This window comes from Serinus canaria, chromosome 7, assembly GCF_022539315.1.
Source record: "Serinus canaria isolate serCan28SL12 chromosome 7, serCan2020, whole genome shotgun sequence".
NCBI lineage: Eukaryota > Metazoa > Chordata > Aves > Passeriformes > Fringillidae > Serinus > Serinus canaria.
In genome coordinates, this window is record NC_066321.1 from 9979868 (window position 1) to 10001134 (window position 21267).

General features: G+C 41.9%; 1 protein-coding gene across 3 annotated transcripts in view; it reads left to right on the forward strand.

Annotated features, from left to right (window-relative positions):
* Positions 1-18557: 18557 nt before the first annotated feature.
* MYLK (myosin light chain kinase) overlaps positions 18558-21267 on the forward strand; it is a 186548-nt gene continuing 183838 nt past the window's right edge. The window contains exon 1 of one of the 3 annotated variants that reach the window (XM_018911339.3): positions 18558-18809. In XM_018911339.3, the coding sequence (XP_018766884.3) occupies positions 18647-18809 (163 nt within the window). In that variant the 5' untranslated portion in view covers positions 18558-18646. The remainder of the gene's footprint in view (positions 18810-21267) is intronic. The other 2 variants (XM_009087830.4, XM_018911340.3) reach the window with 2 other exon arrangements.

Sequence of the window (21267 nt, forward strand, 5' to 3'; positions counted from 1 at the left end):
GAACAATCCCCAGTTATGAAGTGACACCAGTAGTACTGCAAGTTCAGAGGCAGGGGGGCGGGCTGAAAATCTACTTTGCATTCATGGGAATATCCATTACTGAAGTTTTTACACTGTGTTCCAAAGACAGTGTAAAATCAGTGCTTTACTGACTGCAAAAAGAGCAGCTTAAACAGCTCAACATGTAGTGGCCATCTGTGTTACAGCTAACATTATGTGGTTTATGGGCTCTTTAGGCATTTGAATGTCTAAAGACCACTTAGAAGTATTATTTCTTTAAAGACTCCTGGTTTTGTCCAAGCCCATGATGAATTCGGGCTATTTCTCCGCTGCAATCATAAAGCCAAAACATATATTTTTTCTTACTGCCTCCTCCCAGATTCTATTCTATATTTAGAAGCTAGCAGTGTTTTTGGACTTGCAATTATGATATTAAGCTAAGAATAAAATATTTTTCTTGGCATAATCTAGAATATAAATAGCTTTATCATCAGTTTCTGGTTCTCTTTATTCCCTGGAGAATGCCAGTTCTCTTCCATAGTTAGTCTCAGTAGTAAAATCATCCCAACATCACCCTTGCTCCAGCACCCCCTTTCCAAGAAACACAAGCAAACCAGGGCCAAGTACTTTCCTCCACTCCTCAAGGCTTCAGACAGACAACACTGGGAAGATGTTACTGTATATTCCCTGAACCTTCATCCCCCTTCCCTCCCAATCTGCAGGGATGCAGCAGTTCACCATGACACTGAGCTCTCTCCAGCACGTCTTGTCTCCAACCAAAGTTTCATTTCCACGCAAAGAATTTTCAGCATGGCATTTTTATGTTCCACACAGGCCCCTGGGCAACAACATGACATTCAAGGACTACTGATTTTCACCTTTCCTCTGTGACACCCAAATGCTTGGGAATGTTGGCACCTAGCCCATCTTTTAAACCATGACCCTCTGTGTGAGAGAGCAGTGGAGCCACCCTGTGAGCACTGAAGCAAGAGTTTAAGTGACTCCTTTAATAGCAGTCATTGACAGAGGAACAACAGGCTCAGATCAGACTTTGAAGTGAGTTTTTTCAAAAGCACTCACTATTTTTATTTTAAAAACACTATCCATCATCAATCCAATTTGCTCAGGGTAACATATGCTGAGCAAATATAGGCATCTGCCTGTTCAAGCTTCCCATTTCTTCCCAGGAGCATTCCTGAACAGGGTCCTGCAAACACTGCTGTGCTGTTGGGAAGCCTCTGAGAGTCACTAACAGCCTTCCCTCTGCAAGCAGTAATCACACCTGCAATCACAATGTCATGTGAGACAACAGTGAGCAGTGTGGGTTCAGACTGTTGAGTCACAGCCCTGCCCATTCGTACCCCGGGTGGGGTGAGCACACATCAAACACTTCCTCACGTGCCATCACTGTCTTTAATCGACTTCTTCTATCATAATCCAGCCCTAATCCTTACAAAAGTGTTAAGAACATCCCCTGCTCCAAGATCTGGGCTCAGCACAGTCACTGCAGCAGAGCTCTCTCCCAGCAGCTGGCTCTGGAAACAAGAGCAGGAATCATCTCCCCAAAGCCACGGAGAGGACTCAGGCACTGCTCGTTCCTGCAGGCTGCCTCAGTCTGTGCACGGCAGAGCTGCTATTGTTGGTGCTGCTTAGGAAATATTCCAGGGAGTGTGTAATTGTTTATGCTCAGATTCTTTTATCAACGCTTAATTAACTGCAGTTACAACACATGTTCACCATTAATATTTTAAATTACTGAGATGTTTGCTAAATCTGTTCTGATGGCCTTCTTGGAAACTTCCACCAAAGGTTCCAAAAGTGACAGGGTGTAGTCCTGTGCCCGCAGTACTTGGTCCCTTCTTACTTAAGGGTCTTCAGGCATGGTCTTGGGTGATATCTACACTTCATGCCTGTGACACTATAAAAGGGGCCATTTCTAAAAGTTATCTGAAGCTGATTTTCCTCCTTTGTTAACAGCTCTGGGCATTTTTAAACCACTGCTTTACTCGGCTACAACAAAAGCTGTTGTCATTCAGCCATGCTGCAGAAAGTGGTTGCTTTGGATTTGGCCACATCTTCCAAATACACTGTTTCATCAGTCATTTTATCCCACAGAAGCCACAATTAGAAACATTTTGCTCCAAAATTCCAGAAACAACTTCTAAAAGCCTAGAAATTTCCCCTCAGTTGGCTCCTTCAGCTGGATCCCCTCTGCTGAAGTAACTGAGCAGCAGCTTTTTCACCTTTTAAACAGGAATGCACAAAATGCACCCAAAGTCTGGTTTCCCTTTTACCAACACCTGGGAGGACTGAAAATCATTCTAAAGTGCCTGGGTTTTGTTGAAAAATTGTTCAGGGCTCCAAAAATTAGGAAAAGAATCCTTCTCCTTTTGAAGTTTACTTTACAGGCTCGCGACAAGATTCATTACTTGAGTCACAAGGCTTGTAATTGATCATTCTCAGCCTGTGCTCAGACAGCCTGGCGGTGCAGCATGCCAAGTCACCAGGGATTTAATGTTTGTGGGTTTGCAGGGTTTTAAATAAGTTATTCTGGCAGTTTTAGGGGACATTAACTAGTCTTGTTGTTCTCATCCACCTCTTGTGAGTATTGACAATTGAGTCAAGGTTACAATTAATGTGTTCCTTCTGTGTGTTATTACACTGAATAACACTGACAGACTGTGCTCTTTTCCTCTGGAGCAGTTTTGCATTTCTTGGTCTAATCTTTGTGGTTTTATGCTTACATATTAAAGCCTTTCCCTTTCCTTCCTGCCATACATCTCTCATTGCAAATACCACATTGTATATGAGTCTGCTCCCATCTTCCTTCCAGTGCAACCCTTACCAGGAAAAGACTCTTCCTCAGTTCTCCACTGGAGAAAACAAACTCTTACCATAATGGAGTCTGAATGTCTGTGGGTAGTTCATTATAAATCATAGCTCTAACTTCCAGGGACCCTCCAAGCCAAGTTCCCCAAAGAATGCTTGTAAAAGTCTGTGTACTTGTAATCAGTCTAAGTACCTCAGCTCTGAGCCTGTGAAGGAGCTCTGCATCTCAGTTTTGGGATCAGGACCTGTATTTTTTAGATGAGTCAGATTTGTAACTAATCAACAGAGAAGCTAATAGCTGACAGGATGTGTTAGCTAAGCTTGCTGATTCTGGTCCTCCTACTGCATCCATAATTGATAATAAATTGCTATATTCTCATATAAATTGCAATATTCTTTGCCCCCATTGTGCTCCTGTTTTTCCATTTTCTAATTAGGCTGGGCAATGAATTGCTGTTGAACTTCTTGCTAACCTGCAGTTTTCAGCAGGATTTTACATAAGCACTTTTCCCATATGTGATTATATTGTTTGTGTGGCAGTGGAACTCTGTCAGCAATCTCCTACCTGAGCCTTGAATGTAGCAAACATATTTGGAGGAAATCATGCTTTTGTCCTATTTATCTTCCTTGTAAATAATTTCTATGTTTCAGTGAAAGCTTAAAAGAATCCCTAGATATCTGTAGAAGGTAGAAGCAGTGACTGTGATAGCCCTGAACTCTCAGGAAAAATTTCCATGGAAATTCAGCTGCTCCTTCACCACTGAGGCCTTTCTCTATCCCCACTGAGCTCTAATGCTGGACCTGCTGCTGGCACCATTGCACTGGATGTGCAGTTCTCCTGAAGAGCTCAGAGCACAGTGAAGTCTGTAAGTTTTGTGAGACATAATACAGCAAAAACTTGCTTTGTTATATGACTTTTGGAGCTTTGTAGCTCTCCTGGTTAACTCTGGCCATCTGGAGTCATTGAAGCATGAAGAGTGCTCTAAAGGTGCAAGGTAAAATAGTGCTGCCCATCTTCTGAGACAGACACATCTAGGAATAGCATTGCTTCCCTCATTTCTCAAGGAAAGGGCCCAACTTATTATGGTGACAATGAATGGCAGTGAAAGTCAGACTGGGACTAAAACAGATGTGAAAGAGAAAGAGAGAAAAGGAGGGAGAGATTGGAGACAATCAAAGGAAATAGGGAGAAAATCTCTTTTGCAGATAAAAGAGGAAAAAACCTTCTGCACAATGGACAGCAGCAGACACCAGGCTGGTGTCATTGTCCATCTTTCCACTTCCAGGATGGCTGAGTCACTGGAACACCTGAAGGCCACCTTCACAGTTAGATATCTTCACAATTTATATTCTATCACTTTCAGGCTTTTCCTCTCCACTTTTATTTCCAAAAATCTGTTGCTAGAATGCCTTTGTTTTCAGTTTAAGCATGCCTGAACCTACAAAGGATTCCAGTTAGCTCTAGCAGGCACAAGGTATGTTGTTTCTTTGGAAACATCAACTCTAATTAAAACAGCAGTGCAGATAGAATGCCCTTGGGTGTCTTCAATCCAAGGCATATTTGGGATAATGGGAGATGGGATAATTTCTCATCAAAGTGTAAAGGTCATTCTGGGGACTAGTGGCATCACCTGCTCAGCTGTAAATAAATTTCCTCAAAGTTTCAGTTGAATTTCCATAGTTCAGTACTGGCAGTCAAGCCCTTGACATCCTTTGATACAATGCACAACTTCACAGTCCTACTGTCCCTTCCTCATTACCCTCTCTCTAGACTGCACACATGCATAGTCACATTAAAAGCAGATGATGCTACATGCATTAAAATACTAATATTTGCTAACATTTGGCTGTATTGAAGCCAAATTAATTCTGGACAAAGCTGATACCTTGGACAAAGATTATGTGTACAGAGGAAAGGGGCTTTCCTACAGCCATTGTCCAGCCAAAAGCCTCAGGTAGAGGTGTGTCTGCAACAGTCAATCTGTTCCTATTTAGGCTGTTTTCAAACTATAATGAAAGCATATAATTTTTTTGCTAAGGATTTGCTTTTAGATCTCTTTGATTAATTCATTATCCTTACATTTGCCTTAATGAGATTACCTTATAGCCATAGTTCCATGGATAACTAGTTCATTTGTGTGCTCTTGTCTTTAGAAATAGCAAATTATTTGAAATGTTCTCAGAGAAAAAAGTCTTTTGCACTAGAAAAGCTGTTAGAGCTTTAATTACAAGTTTTATTGCAAATCATTTAGCACTTGAATGCCTCTACTGATGAATAGAAGTCTGATCTGAGTCTCAGACTCTAGCTCATTCTGTTAATTAATTATGGCCATTTTTATGTGCAATCAACATAATTATTTCTATTGTTAAAAGGCTAAAAGACTGCAAACTAGATTTTGTTTTAGAAGATGAGGGATATATATAGAGAAAAAGTCCTGAAAGTCTAGTACAAACAGGCAAAGATTATGTGTAATTAATTATTATTAGAACCTCTATTTAAAAGCAGGGAGGTTGAGGTACAGAAAGCTGCCCAAATCAGATTACATTGTTAGACTGTGGTAAAGAAATTAAAATGTTTCTTGAGCACCGTAGCTGTGGTGAAAACATTTCCCTTTGATGTGACAATGCCTCTAATTTCCCATCTCCAGCTCACATGAGAGACACGTTTCTGTTCCTAATGAACCCACACTCTGGGATAAAAGCAATGTGTGCAACCTGCAAACACGTCAGAGAGCTCCAGTCAAAAATAAAACTCTGGCTGGAAAACATATAGGCTGAGGGGTTTTCTGAAGTTTCTTTTAGGGGTGGGTTTTGGAGTCATTTTTTGGTTCTTTGTAACCCCAGCCTCTTGGCTGTTTAGGAAGTGATGGATGCAGTGTTGCAACTGAAGTGAGCATGGTTCCCACCTTACATGTATGCAGAGAAAGACAGCTGGTAGGAAGCCTCTCCCTTAAGAGGTAAAATTGCAACTGGCTATTTGTAATGTATATGAAAGCATTGGGAATTGGAATGTCTGGAGAGCAACACTTTCTATTCACATGTGGAAACATCTGCTCCTCTTCTATACTTCCCACCTCTATCTGGAAAGAGTAGCTGATCAGCAAGGTTGTTCTTTCTGCTGAAACCCTCATCACCTCTGGGGTGGCCCACAAAGGTGCTAAATCAGTACCACTGGGGAAATAAGTCTGAGAAATAATCTGATTTAAGAATAGCCAGAATGTACCAGCAATAATTCTAGACCTTAAAAACTTACACTGCACTCATTAAATTATCAAGGGATATTTTGAGAGACACTTTTTGTGTAGGAGTTAATGAGTGTGGAAGGAGCATTGACTCTCATCTCTTGCAGCAAGCATACTGATAAACAGCCAGATATTACCATAGTTCACTGGATCTCACTTTTCAGGGCTTGGTTTTCTTCTTCTTTAATGTAGACATTTTGCAATACTCCAACAGAAACATCCATTCTGATGAAATGACACCAAAGATCTGGGGATGTAAGCAAGCTGTGGTTTGTATGTGTTTGAATAGCAGAAAAGCTTGAAAAGTTTGCTGGAAGAATCTGCTGGCTATACTTCTGTTCTGCTTTGCTCCACTCCTTTATTCTGCAGTTCACCAGAAACATATGTAGCTTTTTGAGCTGTCACAGCCATCAATCTTAAAATATTTCAAGCTCATTCAAAGGAACTGTTTTTGAAAATAATAATCAGAGTTGACATCTGCATTGCAATGACATCTTAGTCTGTTTTGGAGATCAGAGGCACCTTTTCCCAGATTAAGGCTTGGAAAGATAGTGCTCTGCTTAATGAGTAAATATTGCCTTCATGCTAAAGACAGTGGCACACATATACCTGCATATAGTTATATATGTACTCATATAGAGGCAAAAAAGTCCTACAGCCACAACAGAATTTTTAAAAGACTCTAATATTTTGTTAATCCTTATGGTGGAATAACAGAGCATTAGTCACAGTTTTCTGTGTCCAAAGCACTTCCAGAAACAAAATCCACCAAGTGCACACTTTCAGCAGAGTGGAGTCCTGGCAGGGATCTCTCCACTGGATGTCTTAATGAATGCCAGGTACAAAATTCAGACCCACAGCTGCCCTCCTTCCCAGCTAACAGCTTGTGCTGGAGCAGCATCAAAGCTGGCTGCAGGCGTAGCAAATGTATGCACCTGCACTGAGTAATTACTGAGTCTAATGCCAGTATGGATTAGCTTCAGTGCTCTTGTGAGAAAAGTATGGATTAACTCACAGCATTCAGCTTGTTACAGCTGTCTTACTGCACATCCAGTTTTTATAGGCACTTATAAAGCAATATCCATCCACATTCTCTTTTGATTTCTGATGATGGAGTCCTTCAGCTGTGACATTGGAGTGTACTTCAAAGCTACCCCTTTGTCTGCTTTTCTCCTCTTTCTTTTTCCATTTCAAACTCAGCATTAATTTGTAGGTTACTGTTCATGTCCTGCCACCACACATACACCTAATGTCTATTTCCAACTTTTATATGTAAGTTACTTTTTAATGCTTTTGTACGAATTTCTTCCTCTTCATCTGGAACCAGTGGGAAGAATGGATATCCATAAAAAACAGTTTAGAGATTGCTTCCAAAAATCAAAATGGCTTTGACAACCAGTCTGCAGTGGGTACCCATCTAATGAGAGCTCCATTTAGACACTCCTGACCTTTGATTCGTATTTTCCTCTTCTGGAATAAATCTAGAAACATAGAAATAAACAGCTGCTACTTCTGTAGTCATTGTCTTGAGCTGTCCCTGAAACCACCTAAAATTATTCTTAGTGTCAACTTGCAATTTCTTTTCTGTGAAAATGTAATAAAGATAAAAATAAATTTCAGCTCTAATGCCCTGTCTGTCTTGTGTATGCCTGTTTTGTCTAGACTGTGAGCAATGAGAACCAGACACCATCTGAAATGTTAATTTACTTTATTAAGGAAATGAGACTTATATGATCCTGGTATCTGTCTGTGTCCCTTTAATAGCTTTTGAAGTCATTGCCTGATTTTGAGCTAACGTGACAGAAGGGGGGGAATAAGATAATTGACCTGCTACAAGTTTCAAGAAAATTAGAAGTTCTATAGAAGAGAGCAAGTTGTAAATGCCCTGAAGGCCTGCTGCAAGAATGCTCATGTAGGCTGAGATTATTCATACAGTAAAGATCTCTTACAAATTTCCCCTCTGCAGGAAAAAAATGAAAACCCAAACACCTAGAATCTGAAATTGTAGCTGATCAAGAAATACAAACAGCAGCTGAAGCCTGAGTTAGGCTGGTGCCCAAGGAATTAGTCTGCTTATCTGTCAAAAAGCAGCACCACACCTTGTGAGCCACAGGAGGAACTGTCACTAGAGTGAGAAAGGGATCAGAGTTTCCTGGTGCTGGGCTGGGGCTGGCAGCCTGTGGAGCTGGCACTGCTTGGAGCAGACAGCAAGCTGCATCAAAGCTGTGCTAAAACAGAGTTTTCTATAAGTGTACTTGTCTGGATTTGGCTGCCAAAATATTTAGGGACTGCAAGGGATAAAGCAGCCCATACAAAAGTAGTTCTTTTGATCAGAAATAACTTGAATACCCAATGTCTCACTGCAGGGCTGCAGAGAAAAGAGATGCCAACTGTGATGTCTGCAGAGTCTCTGCTGCAAGGAAGACAATCTGTTTTTAAATTACTCTTTTCCTAGCACAGGTGAAAGGAAGAGCATAACTGGTATTAAGAGACTGCCCCTGGAACTGTAATTTTTAGTGACACGGGGCTAGAAGAGCTGTGTTGTGAGTTCAAGCAGGTACAATGTATTTTACACTGATCCTGTGGGATGAAGAACAGAGAAAAGATCAGAGTAGGGAAAATGAGTTGCATTTCTTTTCAGTACTATGTGTGTCTCTGGACTGGTACTCATTTTTGTGCTCTGTCATTTTAAACCTGAAAGTTCAGGGGGGGCACTCTAAAGTTATCCTGTGCTTAGCTCAAGGGTGAACATGAGACAGAGTCAGCTCCTTTCCATCTATTTTCCTTCTCCTCGGGGAGTCCTGTTCCTCCCTAGCAGAGAAGGCAGCCGTTGCTTTGGAGATGGAGGAGAAGGTCTAACTCTAGGACTGGGAATTTGGCTGTGTATAGGGTGATGGTGTTGAGCCTCACCAGCAGTAGTTGCTGCTTTGGAAGTTGTCTAGAGAGGGAATGATTTCATTTAGAATATAGTAAATTAATTTTCTCTCCATAATGGGAACTGCTCACCTGAATGCTGCCCTACATTCTTTTCTCCAAAGCACCCTGTGGATGCAACACCCCACATGGAGCCAAGCCCCTAGTTACAGACCTGGTTTATTCCATCAGGCACAAGAGGGCACTGTTAAATGGGGTCTCCTTTCTTCTACATGACAGGTTGCCTGAAGGAATATGAGAGAGTTTATCCTATCTCCATGCCTGGGAGCTGTGGCAAACAAACTTTTTAAAGTTGCACTTTAGAGACAGGTCTCCTCTGGTGCACTAAGATGCCAGCAGCACTGGGATGTATTCATTGTGTAAGTAAACTAATAAAGGACACAACCACTGTAATTTACTCTCTATTTTGCAATCACAAAAAAGGAACAAGAACTTGCCTCATTTAGTTCTCATCCTGCACCCAGATTCTAGGCATCCTTTAGCTTTCCTTGGTGAGGAGATGAAGGAAGGTATAGGGTATTTTTCTAAGAAACAAAATTTAACCTTGCACAAATTATTCTTCTGGGTTTTGTGGTTGTTTTGTTTTGTTTGCCTTTTTTTTTTTTTCTTTTTTTTTTTTCTTAGAAGTGGTACCAGACAGGCAGTAGCCAGTACTGATTTAAAATATATTTTCTCAGCACAGGGCTAGATTATGGAACTCCCTGCCACAGGACACATTGGAGTCAGAGTCCTAGCATGACCTGAAAGAATCTGAATGTGTTCCTGGACACCAGCAAATGCTGAGTCTTCAAAAGGAATAGGCACAAGCTTTAACAGGGGAATATTTTAGGAAATAGGGTTCAGCCATGTTGCACTATGAAGAAAGAGCTGGGCAGCCTGACTGACAGAGTAATTTGGCACTGCTGAGGTGATGGCTGTGAGGCTAACAAATACTGATTTGGCATTCCCAGGCTTCTAAGGAATCACAGATTTGTTTCCTACTTGGTAAAATTTCCCTTGTGCTGACAAAACTCCTTGTCTTGCAAAGATCAAACAGTTTCTATATTTCGAAGAAAGAGAAGCCGCCAAAGAGAAGGACCAAAATGTCCTCTATTGCTTTTACATCTTATTATTACTATTCCACATTTTAAGAACTTGAAATGCTGTTTCTACCATGGCCCATGTGCCAAAGTTCTTAAATAGTTGCTCAGTTGTCCTGCGAGCAAATGGAGGCCTTCACACTTTGTTCTCCAAGTGTTTTCTGGTTCCCAGTAGTTTAAGATGTGTATGAAAAAAATACACAAATGTGTAACATAAAAATGCTTTGGAGAAGGTTGTGTTTAGCAAAACAAATGGCCTGACTTGGCAGTTGGTTATTTGTACTGCAGGAGGCCTGTGGAGCCCCACTGGGTGAGGTATTTTCACAGGTCTGTAAAAGAAAATACTTTGCTTTGGGGAACACCTTCTGTCCCCCTTGTGTCACAGCCTAGAAGTGGAGTTGGACTGTGAATTGCCCCTTTTATCTGGAGTCTATGAGCTCAGCTAAGTGGCCTGATCTAACTTTCTTTGGTGTGCCAAAATCTTCCTATAGTTATTTTCTTACTTGATTTCTCCAAAAACTACATTGACACAAACAAGATTAATTCCTGGCTTCTGCTGGTTGTTGGTAGAGTTGAGAACTGCATTTGCTGCCTTTAGGAGTGCTATGATAGCCTCACTCTTCATGTGGATGATGCACCATGTTTTACCATGTTTGGACAGGTAAATGCCATTCCCTGTGTGAGGAAAGGTATGCTAAGAAGGCAGATCCTAGCTTAAAGTAAATAAAGCTTCACCTTCCAGCTAAAGGAAAGCTAGAAATTTTTTTCAAGATTTTTTAAAGAAAAACTTGATCCTGCATCAAGAAATTTGAGTTAAAAATAGAATGTAAATGGGAATATCACAAGGGGAGGAGTCTGTAACTTTCCAACCTGCTCTCTGGGTTGGAGAACTCAGTGTGTCTGTGGTAAGTGTTTGCCCTACATGCTTTTAAATGCCATGGTGGCAGAAGTGGATTTGAAGCATATGAAATGTTCTTGGTCTTCTGTAATTCTTGGTATGTTGACAGAGCAGTTAATGAAAGGCTTTTTCAGCTGACCAGTTGGAATATAGATAGAGAATGTGCATGTGGTGAGGAGATCTGCATTCAATTACCCTCCTACCACAGACTGGCTGCAGACAAGACAATTATTCTGTGCCTCAGTTCCCTAATTCTAAAACAATGAGCTTCCTTTGTCTGACTTGTCTGTGTAGAGGAGATGCTCCTTAGGGCACTGATTGTCTCTTTAAATGCTTTTTTATTTTAGAGGTTAATACAAAGCAGCTCTGACTATCTGAGTACTACTGGAATTTTCCTGCTCCTAATCAGAAATGGTTAATTAATAATTTTCTATATCTGTGTTTAATTTTTGTTTTCTTTATCTAATATTTGCAAAAATGTTTTTTTCTTGAATAACAGTGTTACATTTGTTTTTGGAAAACTGTCTCACGTGATGTCTTTATTTCCCTTTTTTCCCACTCCATCACAATTTAAGAATGTCAGCAATGGTGGTCCAAACTGCCATACTAAGCCACACAGACAATTTTTTCTTAGACTAAAAATTTTTGTTCTAAATAAACACATACAACTGCAGAGCTGCAGAGCTGCTTCATTGCCAGTTATCCTCCCGTGCATAAAGTTAAATTGAAGCTTTCAGAGAAGATTTGAGAGGCCAAAATATTACTATCCTAGGTGAATTTTAATGCAGTTTCTTGTGCATGTGTTTTATTCACATTAAAAATATCACTTTGGCACAGAAGCCACTGGGGCTGACTTAAAAATGTTTGACCAGATAACAAGGAGATGTAACAGTCACTGGAAGCATTTCCAACTTGGGATACTTAATTAGACCTTATGACTGAAAATTCCTATGGTCATCAGAAGATCAGCATTCCAACATATTCCTGGTTATATTTATTAAGTATTTCCTTTTTTGGTCCTAAGTGTGAATGTTCGAAAAAATGTTAATACAACCCACTTGACTTCACTGGCACATTTTACAAAAGGAGGAGGAAAAAATGTGGAAGCCACTGAAAACTAAAGGGTTCTTGCTTTGGAGAAAAATAAAGTTCAAGCCAGTGCTACAGACTGGCTGGAACTCTTCCACAGTTTTAAAAGGAAAAGACCCTATTGAAGGCTCTTTTCACAAAACTCCTTTACTTCCTTTGAATAAAAGAGGAACCAAGCACACTTAGCAGTGTGTAAAACACATTTCTTTAAGAGAAGCCAGATTTATCTTCAAGTCTCAGCTAGTTAATCTGCTCAAAGTAATTTTTAACTTAAAAGTCTGAGAAATCTGACACCACCACAGGGACTTAAAGCTTTTGGTCCAGATGGAATTTGCTGACAATACTTTCAGCTAGGGCACAAATAAAGACAGATTGGTTTCTCTCATTAAATTTGGTAAAAATGAATGTTTTCCTCTTTCAGGGAAAAAAAAAAAGGAAGGGGACAAGTATTAACTTTCTTTCTCCCTAAATCTGTAAACTGTGCTAGCTCCATCTACGTGGTATCTTCAGGTACATGTGCCATAGATGAATGATGTGAAAATCCAGTTGTTTTGGTAGTGCCTGGGAAATCCTGCATCCCCCTCCTGGAGGAGAGCATTCCCCTCAATAAGTTGCATATTTTCACCTGCTCTGCAGGTGAAAAAAGGAAAATAGAAAATAGACATCAGGCTATAAATCCAGAAGCCTGGGTATAACTGCAGCATAACTGGGGTTGGCTTCCAAAATATAGATAGTGAACTACTTGTGTGAAACTCCTGCTGTGGGAGGTTGGAAATGCCAAATGTGCACTGGAGCATGGTCAGGTATGTGCTGCATTCACAGGTAACTATATCTTCTTGCATTTTTACTGTTTGTGTATTGGTCGATAACTGAACAGGATTTCCTGGCAAAAGCTTTTAATTACAAATGCTACATTACTCTCCCATAACTGTTGAAGTTACCTAATCTGAGCTTTGTCAACTAACAACAATTTTATTGCCATGAATTAGGCAAACTTCAAATATATCTCCCAATTTATCATGTTTACTTCTTGAAGCTACAAATATGTGTTATATAACACTTGCCAGACATTGTTTCTATCACACTGTTCTTCACTTTCATTCCCAAGGGTTGGGGTATCTGCATTGTTTAGTTTGCATTAAAAAAGGGGGGAAAAAAAGAACAATAAAATAAGAATACTGTGCATTTCTGTAATTATGCTGTAGCCATGTAGCGATGACCAGTGCTTCTTTCTTTAGGCCAGAAATTGAGATTAGAGACTGAAGGTTGTAATAAAAGTAAATTATACTCTGTAGCTGGCTTGGCTGGTCTCTGTATGCATAGCAATGGGTACTAACTCCAGATGTAATGGAAGCTCTCCACTGCAGATTAGTGAGAAGAATATAACTGTGCTTTGGTAGAAACAGTAATAGGCATATTTGCTAAATTTTCCTAGCCTCTGATGCATCTCAAATTCCCCCTGTCAATTTGAACTTAGCTCTGCTGAAGTGAGAGCTTTAGGACAAAAGGCTGTATCTTCCCCTTTCACAGGCACTGTTCCCATTTAATGAGAAAGGACACAGTGAACTGCACAGTGCAGACTGGGAAGATTTTCCTTCTGTTGATTGTCTTTACAGTAAACCATAAGAAGGTTTGTGTAGGATATTAGGAAAAGGCTCTTCACCCAGAGGGTGGCTGGGCACTGGAACAGCTCTCCAGAGCAGTGGTCACAGCACCAGCCAAAGAAGTGTTTGGAAAGTGCTCTCAGGCTCATGGTGTGAGTCTTGAGGTGTCCAGGGCAGGGCCAGGAGCTGGACTTTGAAGACCTGTAGGTATCTTTCAGCTCAGGATGTTCTGTGACTCTGATTGATTTGGAGGGTCAATCTGTTTCTCTGTGTCCATTTGCACAACACTGAGGAACCACTCCCTTTATCTACCACATGAAAACCAATAACACCCTGCTGAGGGATTTCATTCAGCAACAGTCAGAAGTAGTTACAGAAGGTTTTGATGCTGTAATTTATGAAAGCTGAAGTTCTCTGCCACCACCTGTGGCTTTAGAAAAATGAAGATGCAGGATATTTGTAGTTCAACCAAATATTTGGTCTGCTAGTCTGAACAGTCTGTTAGCTTGAAACACAAGTTGTGCAATTTAGTTGTGCTATTAAAATCACTCAAATTGCTAGATCTTCCTTGTTTATTCACTAGCTTATCTTATTCTAGCCTCTAAATACAAGATGATAAAACAGCTGCTGAGTTTCCAAATCTGAAATTTCCCCAGCAGCCAAATGCTTACAGCCCTGTTGCCTCTTTCCATCAAGCATAGAAGTATAAAGGCTCAGATACCTGCACAAGTCACCAGACAGGCATGAACTACCTGTGTGGTCTTTTGCTGGCACATCTAACCAAGTTTTCTTTCTCCTGAACCAAATAAACTGATGCTGGCCTAAATGTTGTATGTCGATGTCATTACTACTACTATCGTGCTTTGCCCTCTTGGCTTCCTCCCTCCTTACATACTCAATCTCTATTTACAGCATGAAACTCACAGGCTTTTAAAGCTTTCTATCAGCAAAGACATAAGCAGAATGAGGATGATAATTTAGTCTGCCTGCAGATTTGGGAAGATATTATAGAGGCTCACTTTTTAAAAGATTATCTTCTAATCTCAAGAGGATAGAAACTGCATTGCTTTTAAAATGTGTGTTTACATTCTGAAAAAAAACCAAAACAAGCTCTTGTATCAGAAAGAAAAGAAAGAATGGGCTCTGGGAAATGGACAAATGTGTTCCTTTCCAATAAAGTTAATTCCTAAGTATCTTATTCTAGCAGTTTCCCTGATTAATTAGGGGTCATATCAGGAACAAGCCCTAAACTTGAGCAATTTCTGGAGCAGAAGAGTAAGTGAGAAGGAAGCACACATCAAAATACAATGGTGAAAGGAACCTAAAGGATTTTACAGAAAGATTTCCACTGAAAGAATGAATGGGGAAGAAAGCACAAGGCAAAAGGAGAGGTTATATTTACTCCTTCTATGCAGTACTGCTCCTTGTTCTCCTAATCACCTGATAATCATCTGAACCCCGTAGTTCAGCTTCAGTAACTCACTTTTCCTAACACTTCAGCTGGGTAACTTCATCCTTCACTCATTTCCTGTGCCCTGCCCTACAGAAGCTATATAAGCTCTCTGAGGGTTTTGTTGGTTACAGTCCGTGGCTTGTAAGCTACAAAAATCTAAATGTAGGTCAAGATGAGTTGAAATCGTTTAAACACAGCAACCCGCTGTTTCCTAAACATGTCCCTGGAGCAGCAGCATGGAGGATGTTTACAATTAAAAAACAACCCTCAAGCAGCCAGTTCAGAATGCACAGGATTACTGTAGCCAGCAGCATTCATTAAATGTCATATCTGAACTTTCATTATCTTGAGCTTGATCAGATTTAAGATCAGCATCTAAAGAAGTGGAACTATTGACTTCCAGCATCCTAGAGGGCTCTGAGGACAAAGGACTCTGGGGATTGGACTTTAAGTGTTATGTCATTCTGGTTTCTACTAGAATGGGAGATCCCTCACTTGTTTTTTTTCTTTTCCTTCTTGATCTGACTTGTGCAATTAAAAAACCCAACAAAGCAAACCCAACAAAAAACTCAGCAAAACAAAACAGGAAAAAAGATGAACTGTGCTGAAAATGAGTCAATCCCTTGAAACCCAGCAGGGGCACCGTCTGCTCTCCTTATGGAGTTCAGTGGCTTTCATCAGGATTCAAGTGTCTCCTACTCCTCCCTCTCAGCTGAAGGCAGATGTGGGTTCACTGGCAACACTGGGCCTTGTTCTTTGTGAGTGTTTAAGGCCTGAGCAATCATTTTAAATTGAAAGCAGAGACGTTGATGTTATTACAAGATTGTCTAGAGCAGCAATTCCCAACTGGTAAGACATGAGAATATTTGCAAGAAAAAGGTTTAATGAAGTCTAGTCTAGAAATCAGCACAGAAAAGCATAAGCATGATGCAGAGCAGCATCTTCTTAACAGTTAAAATATGTTGAGAAGAAAACTCCTTCTAAGAGGGTTTTGGCAGTACAGTCTTCAGTCAGACCATGGAGAAGGTTGAAGCAAGCTTGTCCCTGGCTCTGTGTGCCTCTTTGGTTTTCATGTATTTTCTATATTCTAATGCCAAATAATCATTTATCTGCAGAAAACAAGTGTTCATGCAACAATCACCTTGCTTTTAACAGCTCATGTGCTGATGGGTGTGTAGCTGTGGAACTCTGTGTGCATGCACTGCCATCTGAAATCCACTATAGACAGACAGTCATGAACGTCAGCAAAGATCAGGGATTGATTTGGGCTAAAGCAAAAAACATTTGCCAATCCAGAATTTGCCACAACCATGCAGTGAGAAGGAAAAAGCCCAGGAGTATCAGTCTGGCTGGATGTAACCAAGAGGAAGAGAGGTTTAAAATAAAATAACTTTTCTTTAGGATTCCCTTCTCAGTGATTCTGGTCAAAATAAAAATAAACAAATAAATAAGTCTTTATTAACCTATTTTCAAAGTCTCAGAGCCTTTAAAACAGCAAAAGCATTTTGTTGTCCTAAAGGAATTAAGAAAAAGAAAACTAACACTGCCTCCTCCTGATGAGTTAGCAGCAATTTCCCTCAGTGCACTCCATTTGTACTGCACCTGAAAAAGTCAAAAGCGATGGCTATGACTTTTTATAGACTCATGCTGGAAACAGCTCTCATCATTCACAGAAGCTCAGTACCAGGAATGATGCACCAGGAAAAGGCAGCAGCCTGCACTGCCTCCATGTACAGCCTACTTGGGCTGCAGGACACATGCTCTATCAATGGCAGAAAAATTCACCTCAGAATCAAAATGGAAAATATTGAGGTCTCTGCAAATATAAAACTCTTGGCATCACTGCAGCCAAGAACAGCTTTGCTGTGACTTGCTTATCTTAGCCCCATTTTTCTGAGTTGATGGCTGTTAGGATGAAACAGTGAGGGAAGAGAAAGAATTGTATTCTGGGCTGTGGTTTGCTCCATCACCCTTAAAAGTATCTTAGTGCGTGTGGATGAGGCAGGTTTTCTACAGCTTGTACTTTTCCTGTAGCAGTTCAGAACCATGTATTAACACACCTAGAAGCAATCTGCAGCACAGAAGAACGTCAGAGGACAGAAAAGGAAAGCTTAATCCATAGAACCTGGGCTTTTTGTATGTCCATGTGTGTTTATGATCTGGCTGTAAGTCCATTTCAAATAGGCAGTTGATTGGGTTTTTTAAATGCGCAAATGAAAACAAAGTTAAAATATCAGAGTAGAAAGGCTTTAAGTTCTCAATTTATGTGATTATACTACCTGTCCTCTTCAGAGTCTCCACATTATAAAACAGCAGTTCTAAGGTCTTATTGTTGAAGAGGACTCAATTTGTCCCCATCTCCCATTTGCTCTTCTTTCTATACTACTTTAGCACTTAACACAATTAACTGTAAACGGTTTATTAAAATAAATCCCTTGCCCCAGATTTGGATGTCCCTTGGCAGATGTGCCAGAGCATGGGCCCTAGGCAGGCCCATGGGAGTGGACAAGTCAGGGACAGCCCAGAGGCCCTTGTATGCCTGAGAGAATGCCCTGTGGCTGGCATCAAAGCACTGCACGGCAGGGCTGCAGCTCCACACGCATCTCTACACTCCCCATACACACCCCTGGGGCATCCTATCCCACTCCCATGCAAACCTGCACATACATCCTCTGTGCTCTCCCCTATATGCAAGCTATGCAGTTCCTGGAGAACACACACACAGATCTCCCATATGTATTTCATTCCCATCCCATGAGAGCCCATAAGCACATTCCTCTACACTTCCCATACATGCACCTCATAGATACAAGGTCTATAACTCTCACATCCCCACAGGCACTGCAGCGCACAGCTCTTATGGCACCCATGTGCATCCCTGCACACCCCTCATACACCTCGCACCCAGGTCTGGACATCGCCCATCCGCAGCCTCCCCACCTGGGCGAGCCGCGCTCCACAGGAGCTGAGCTGGGCTGGGCCGGCCGTGCCCCTCCCTTCGCTGGCCCTGGTGCGCCCGGGGCTCCCCCTGGTCCCCCGGCTGCTGCCTTGGGAGCCGCCACCGGGAAGGAGCGAAGGGCAGTCGCGCCCACCGCAGGCGGTATCGCCTCTGGGCACCGCTTCCCCTGCGGGCTCCGCGCTTCCCCCGCTGCCGTCGTGCGAGGGGCAGCGCAGCCCAGCCCAGCCCAGCCCAGCCCAGCTCAGCCCATCCCGGCCCGGCCCGGCCGAGCCGAGCAGCAGGTGGGCTGCGGCCGGAGCTGCAGATCCAGGGCTGGGCAGCTCGGGGCCAGGCGGCTCCGGCAGCGCTCCCCGGAGCCGTGGGGCTCTCCCTGCCGGCTGCGCCCCGGGACCAGGAGAGAAGGCCGTGGGCGGGCACGGGTGGGGGGTACCGCGGCATCCTCCGCAGGGGGAGGTGAAGTAGGCGGAGAAGGAGGAGGAGAAGAGGGAAACCTGCTTCTCCGGAGAGACGAGGTAGCGGCGCTGCAGCGAGCCAGCCCAGCGGCGCGGGCTGCGCGCACATGCCGGGCTTGGAGCACCGGAGCCGCGGGATTCCTGCGGGTGTCTCAGCCCAGCTCCCGTCCCTTCCCCGGCGAGAGCGTCAGCTGGGCTCCGGCAGGGAGGAGGGCTCACCTACGACTCCCCTCCCGGAGTGCGTTAATCCCAGAGCAAGCAAACCTGGTAGTAAGTACTTGTCATCTTTTATGAATGATTTTTTACAGTTTTATTTTTCTCTACTGGCAGGTAGTAAAGGATTTCTAAGATGAAGCATTTATAGGCTCGGCTGTAAGGATAATCTCTCTGGCTCTCTCTTGGCGTCCTGAGCCTTTCAAATATAGAGATGCATATGTGGAAGCTCATGTAGCAACATTCCTTCTCTACGCATCTACATCTTTATTGTTTCAGACAAAATGTATGTACTGGGATTTTTTTTTTTTTTTAACTTCTGCTGTTCTCAAAGTAATTTGTATCATGTTGCACAACACGCTTAGTCTCAGAGAAGGATAAATCCTGGTGACACCACTTAAACGTCCTGCATGAGGATGGGGGATGGAGATGAGTGTTTAAAATCATTAACTTGGCAGAGGCGGTGAAATTACTTCTCTGCAGGCTGCCTTCACGCTATGGAGCAATATGTTTTTGGGGATTCTTTGCCTTTTAATCCTCTTTCCTGTATGTGCACATCTGGACTCTGGCCTGGCACTGATCCCTGCACTCAGGCTGGAAGGGAGTGGCATGGCAGACTAGCAGGGGCTGGAAACCAGGGATGAAAAGAGAGGGGACCCTTCCCTCCTCTTACACTTTAAAGATACTTTTTGCCCTAGTCTTGTCTTCTGCAAAGTAAACCCACAGGAATACTCCTAGAGTCAGGAAGTGGAATCAAAAGTGTTTTGAAGGCTGCATGATTCTCCCTACAAAGGGAATGGCTGGGAAGATAAGTGCAAATACCTGATTCCACACCCTTCTTCTAAGGAGTTTCCAAGCCTTTGGGTTGGGGGGGGGGGCGGTATGAGTGTGGAGTTGCACGACATGCAGAAGGTGTGCTCCCCACTAAGACTCTACAAAATTATGCTACCTCTCTGTGGAGTGCTGCAAATGCCATTTCTGTCAGTGGAGCTGTAAGAGAAATAGTAATTTCTCTCTCATTTTAAATGCCTAAGAGAATAATTATCTTTCTCCTGCTACTTCCTGCACACATCTTTATTTTATTTTATTCTGCTAATGACTTGTTATTTGCAGAATATAATATGTGTCTTCCTGTGCAACAATATGTTTGATGAGATGTTTCTGGAACTAGGTTCTAGGATAGCATTTTAGGAGCCTTCTGTTTTTATACCAAAATTATATTTACTAATAACTGAATATTTAATTTTCATCTGGCACATATCCGATATTTTCTGTTTCCTTAAGTGATACTATTCTTCTGTAGCTGGCTACTGTGTGCTCTGCAGTTTGTAACAAAGTGCTCATGATAACACATTTTCATGGTACACTAATGTTACACCCATCTTCCCCTTTTACAAATGAATGCTATTCATTTGTATTCAGGACAAATGTTTTAACTCCAGAAGTAACTGGAGGGATTTTGTTGGTTGTAGCAGAAGAATGTTTGCTACCAGAGGACCGGCCACTAGAAGGATAGGCAGAATGTCCTGTGCTGGTGTGTGACCTATTACTGGCATTTAACCTTTTTAGATGGACATGAGCAGAAAGGAAATGCCTGGTTTAATAAACATCACAACTAGAATTTTATATAAACGTGGGAGCTCACACCAGTTAATGGCACTGACCCCATTTTTATTTGTCTTGTAGGGAAGTCTTAAAAGGTCTGCTGCAAAGAAAGTTATAAATCAGATACTCTTCTGTTGCAAGCCTGTTTCCATAGCTTTAGTTGCCCTGCTGCATGGTGCAAAGGAGAATGAAGGAAATACTTCAGTGAAGTTCTGTTGCTTTGCTTGTATAATGCTGAAAGGGAATTTATAAAGTCTGAAATAAGCTGAGATTACGTATTGCCATTGGCTTAGGTTAAATGTAAGAGACGCATAATTTGTCACCAGTTTTTGGTCTGTTTCGTGTTCTCTGTTCTCCCTGGCTCCTCCTTTAAGTTCATTAGGACTTCCTCTGGGCGATGATCCGATTTTTACAGTCAATCAAAAGCCATACCAATATCCTTACGCAGGCCAAATACACTGTACTTAGAAACACTATAAACCAACAGCTACAAATTGCTTTCAGAGCCCTCCTAAAACAAAATGCAGATGTAAATAATGTTCAGAACTGCTCCAAATGCTGTGCCTTAAAGCTGTGGATGTCTAAATCCAGAAATGTGCTCAGAAGCTCTGTTTGAGAGCCATGTAAGGAGATGGCTGAAGTTTCTGGTTAGACTCTGGAGAATTGGTAACCACAGTCTGTGGTTGTTGGACTCTTCTGGGTAGTTTGAATTCAGGTCTGAGCATGGGCTGGAAGTGATCCTGGTTTTACAGACAGACTCATCTCCTTTCATTCATAAACTTGTCAAGTACATAATAAAACATGCTGTGGTTGTTTGCCTTTGCTGTGTTTAGAGCTGTACTCAATAGCTTTTCCAAACTTTATTCCACAGGTATGAGTTAGGAGTAAGGAAGGTAATTTTTTTCTTCCC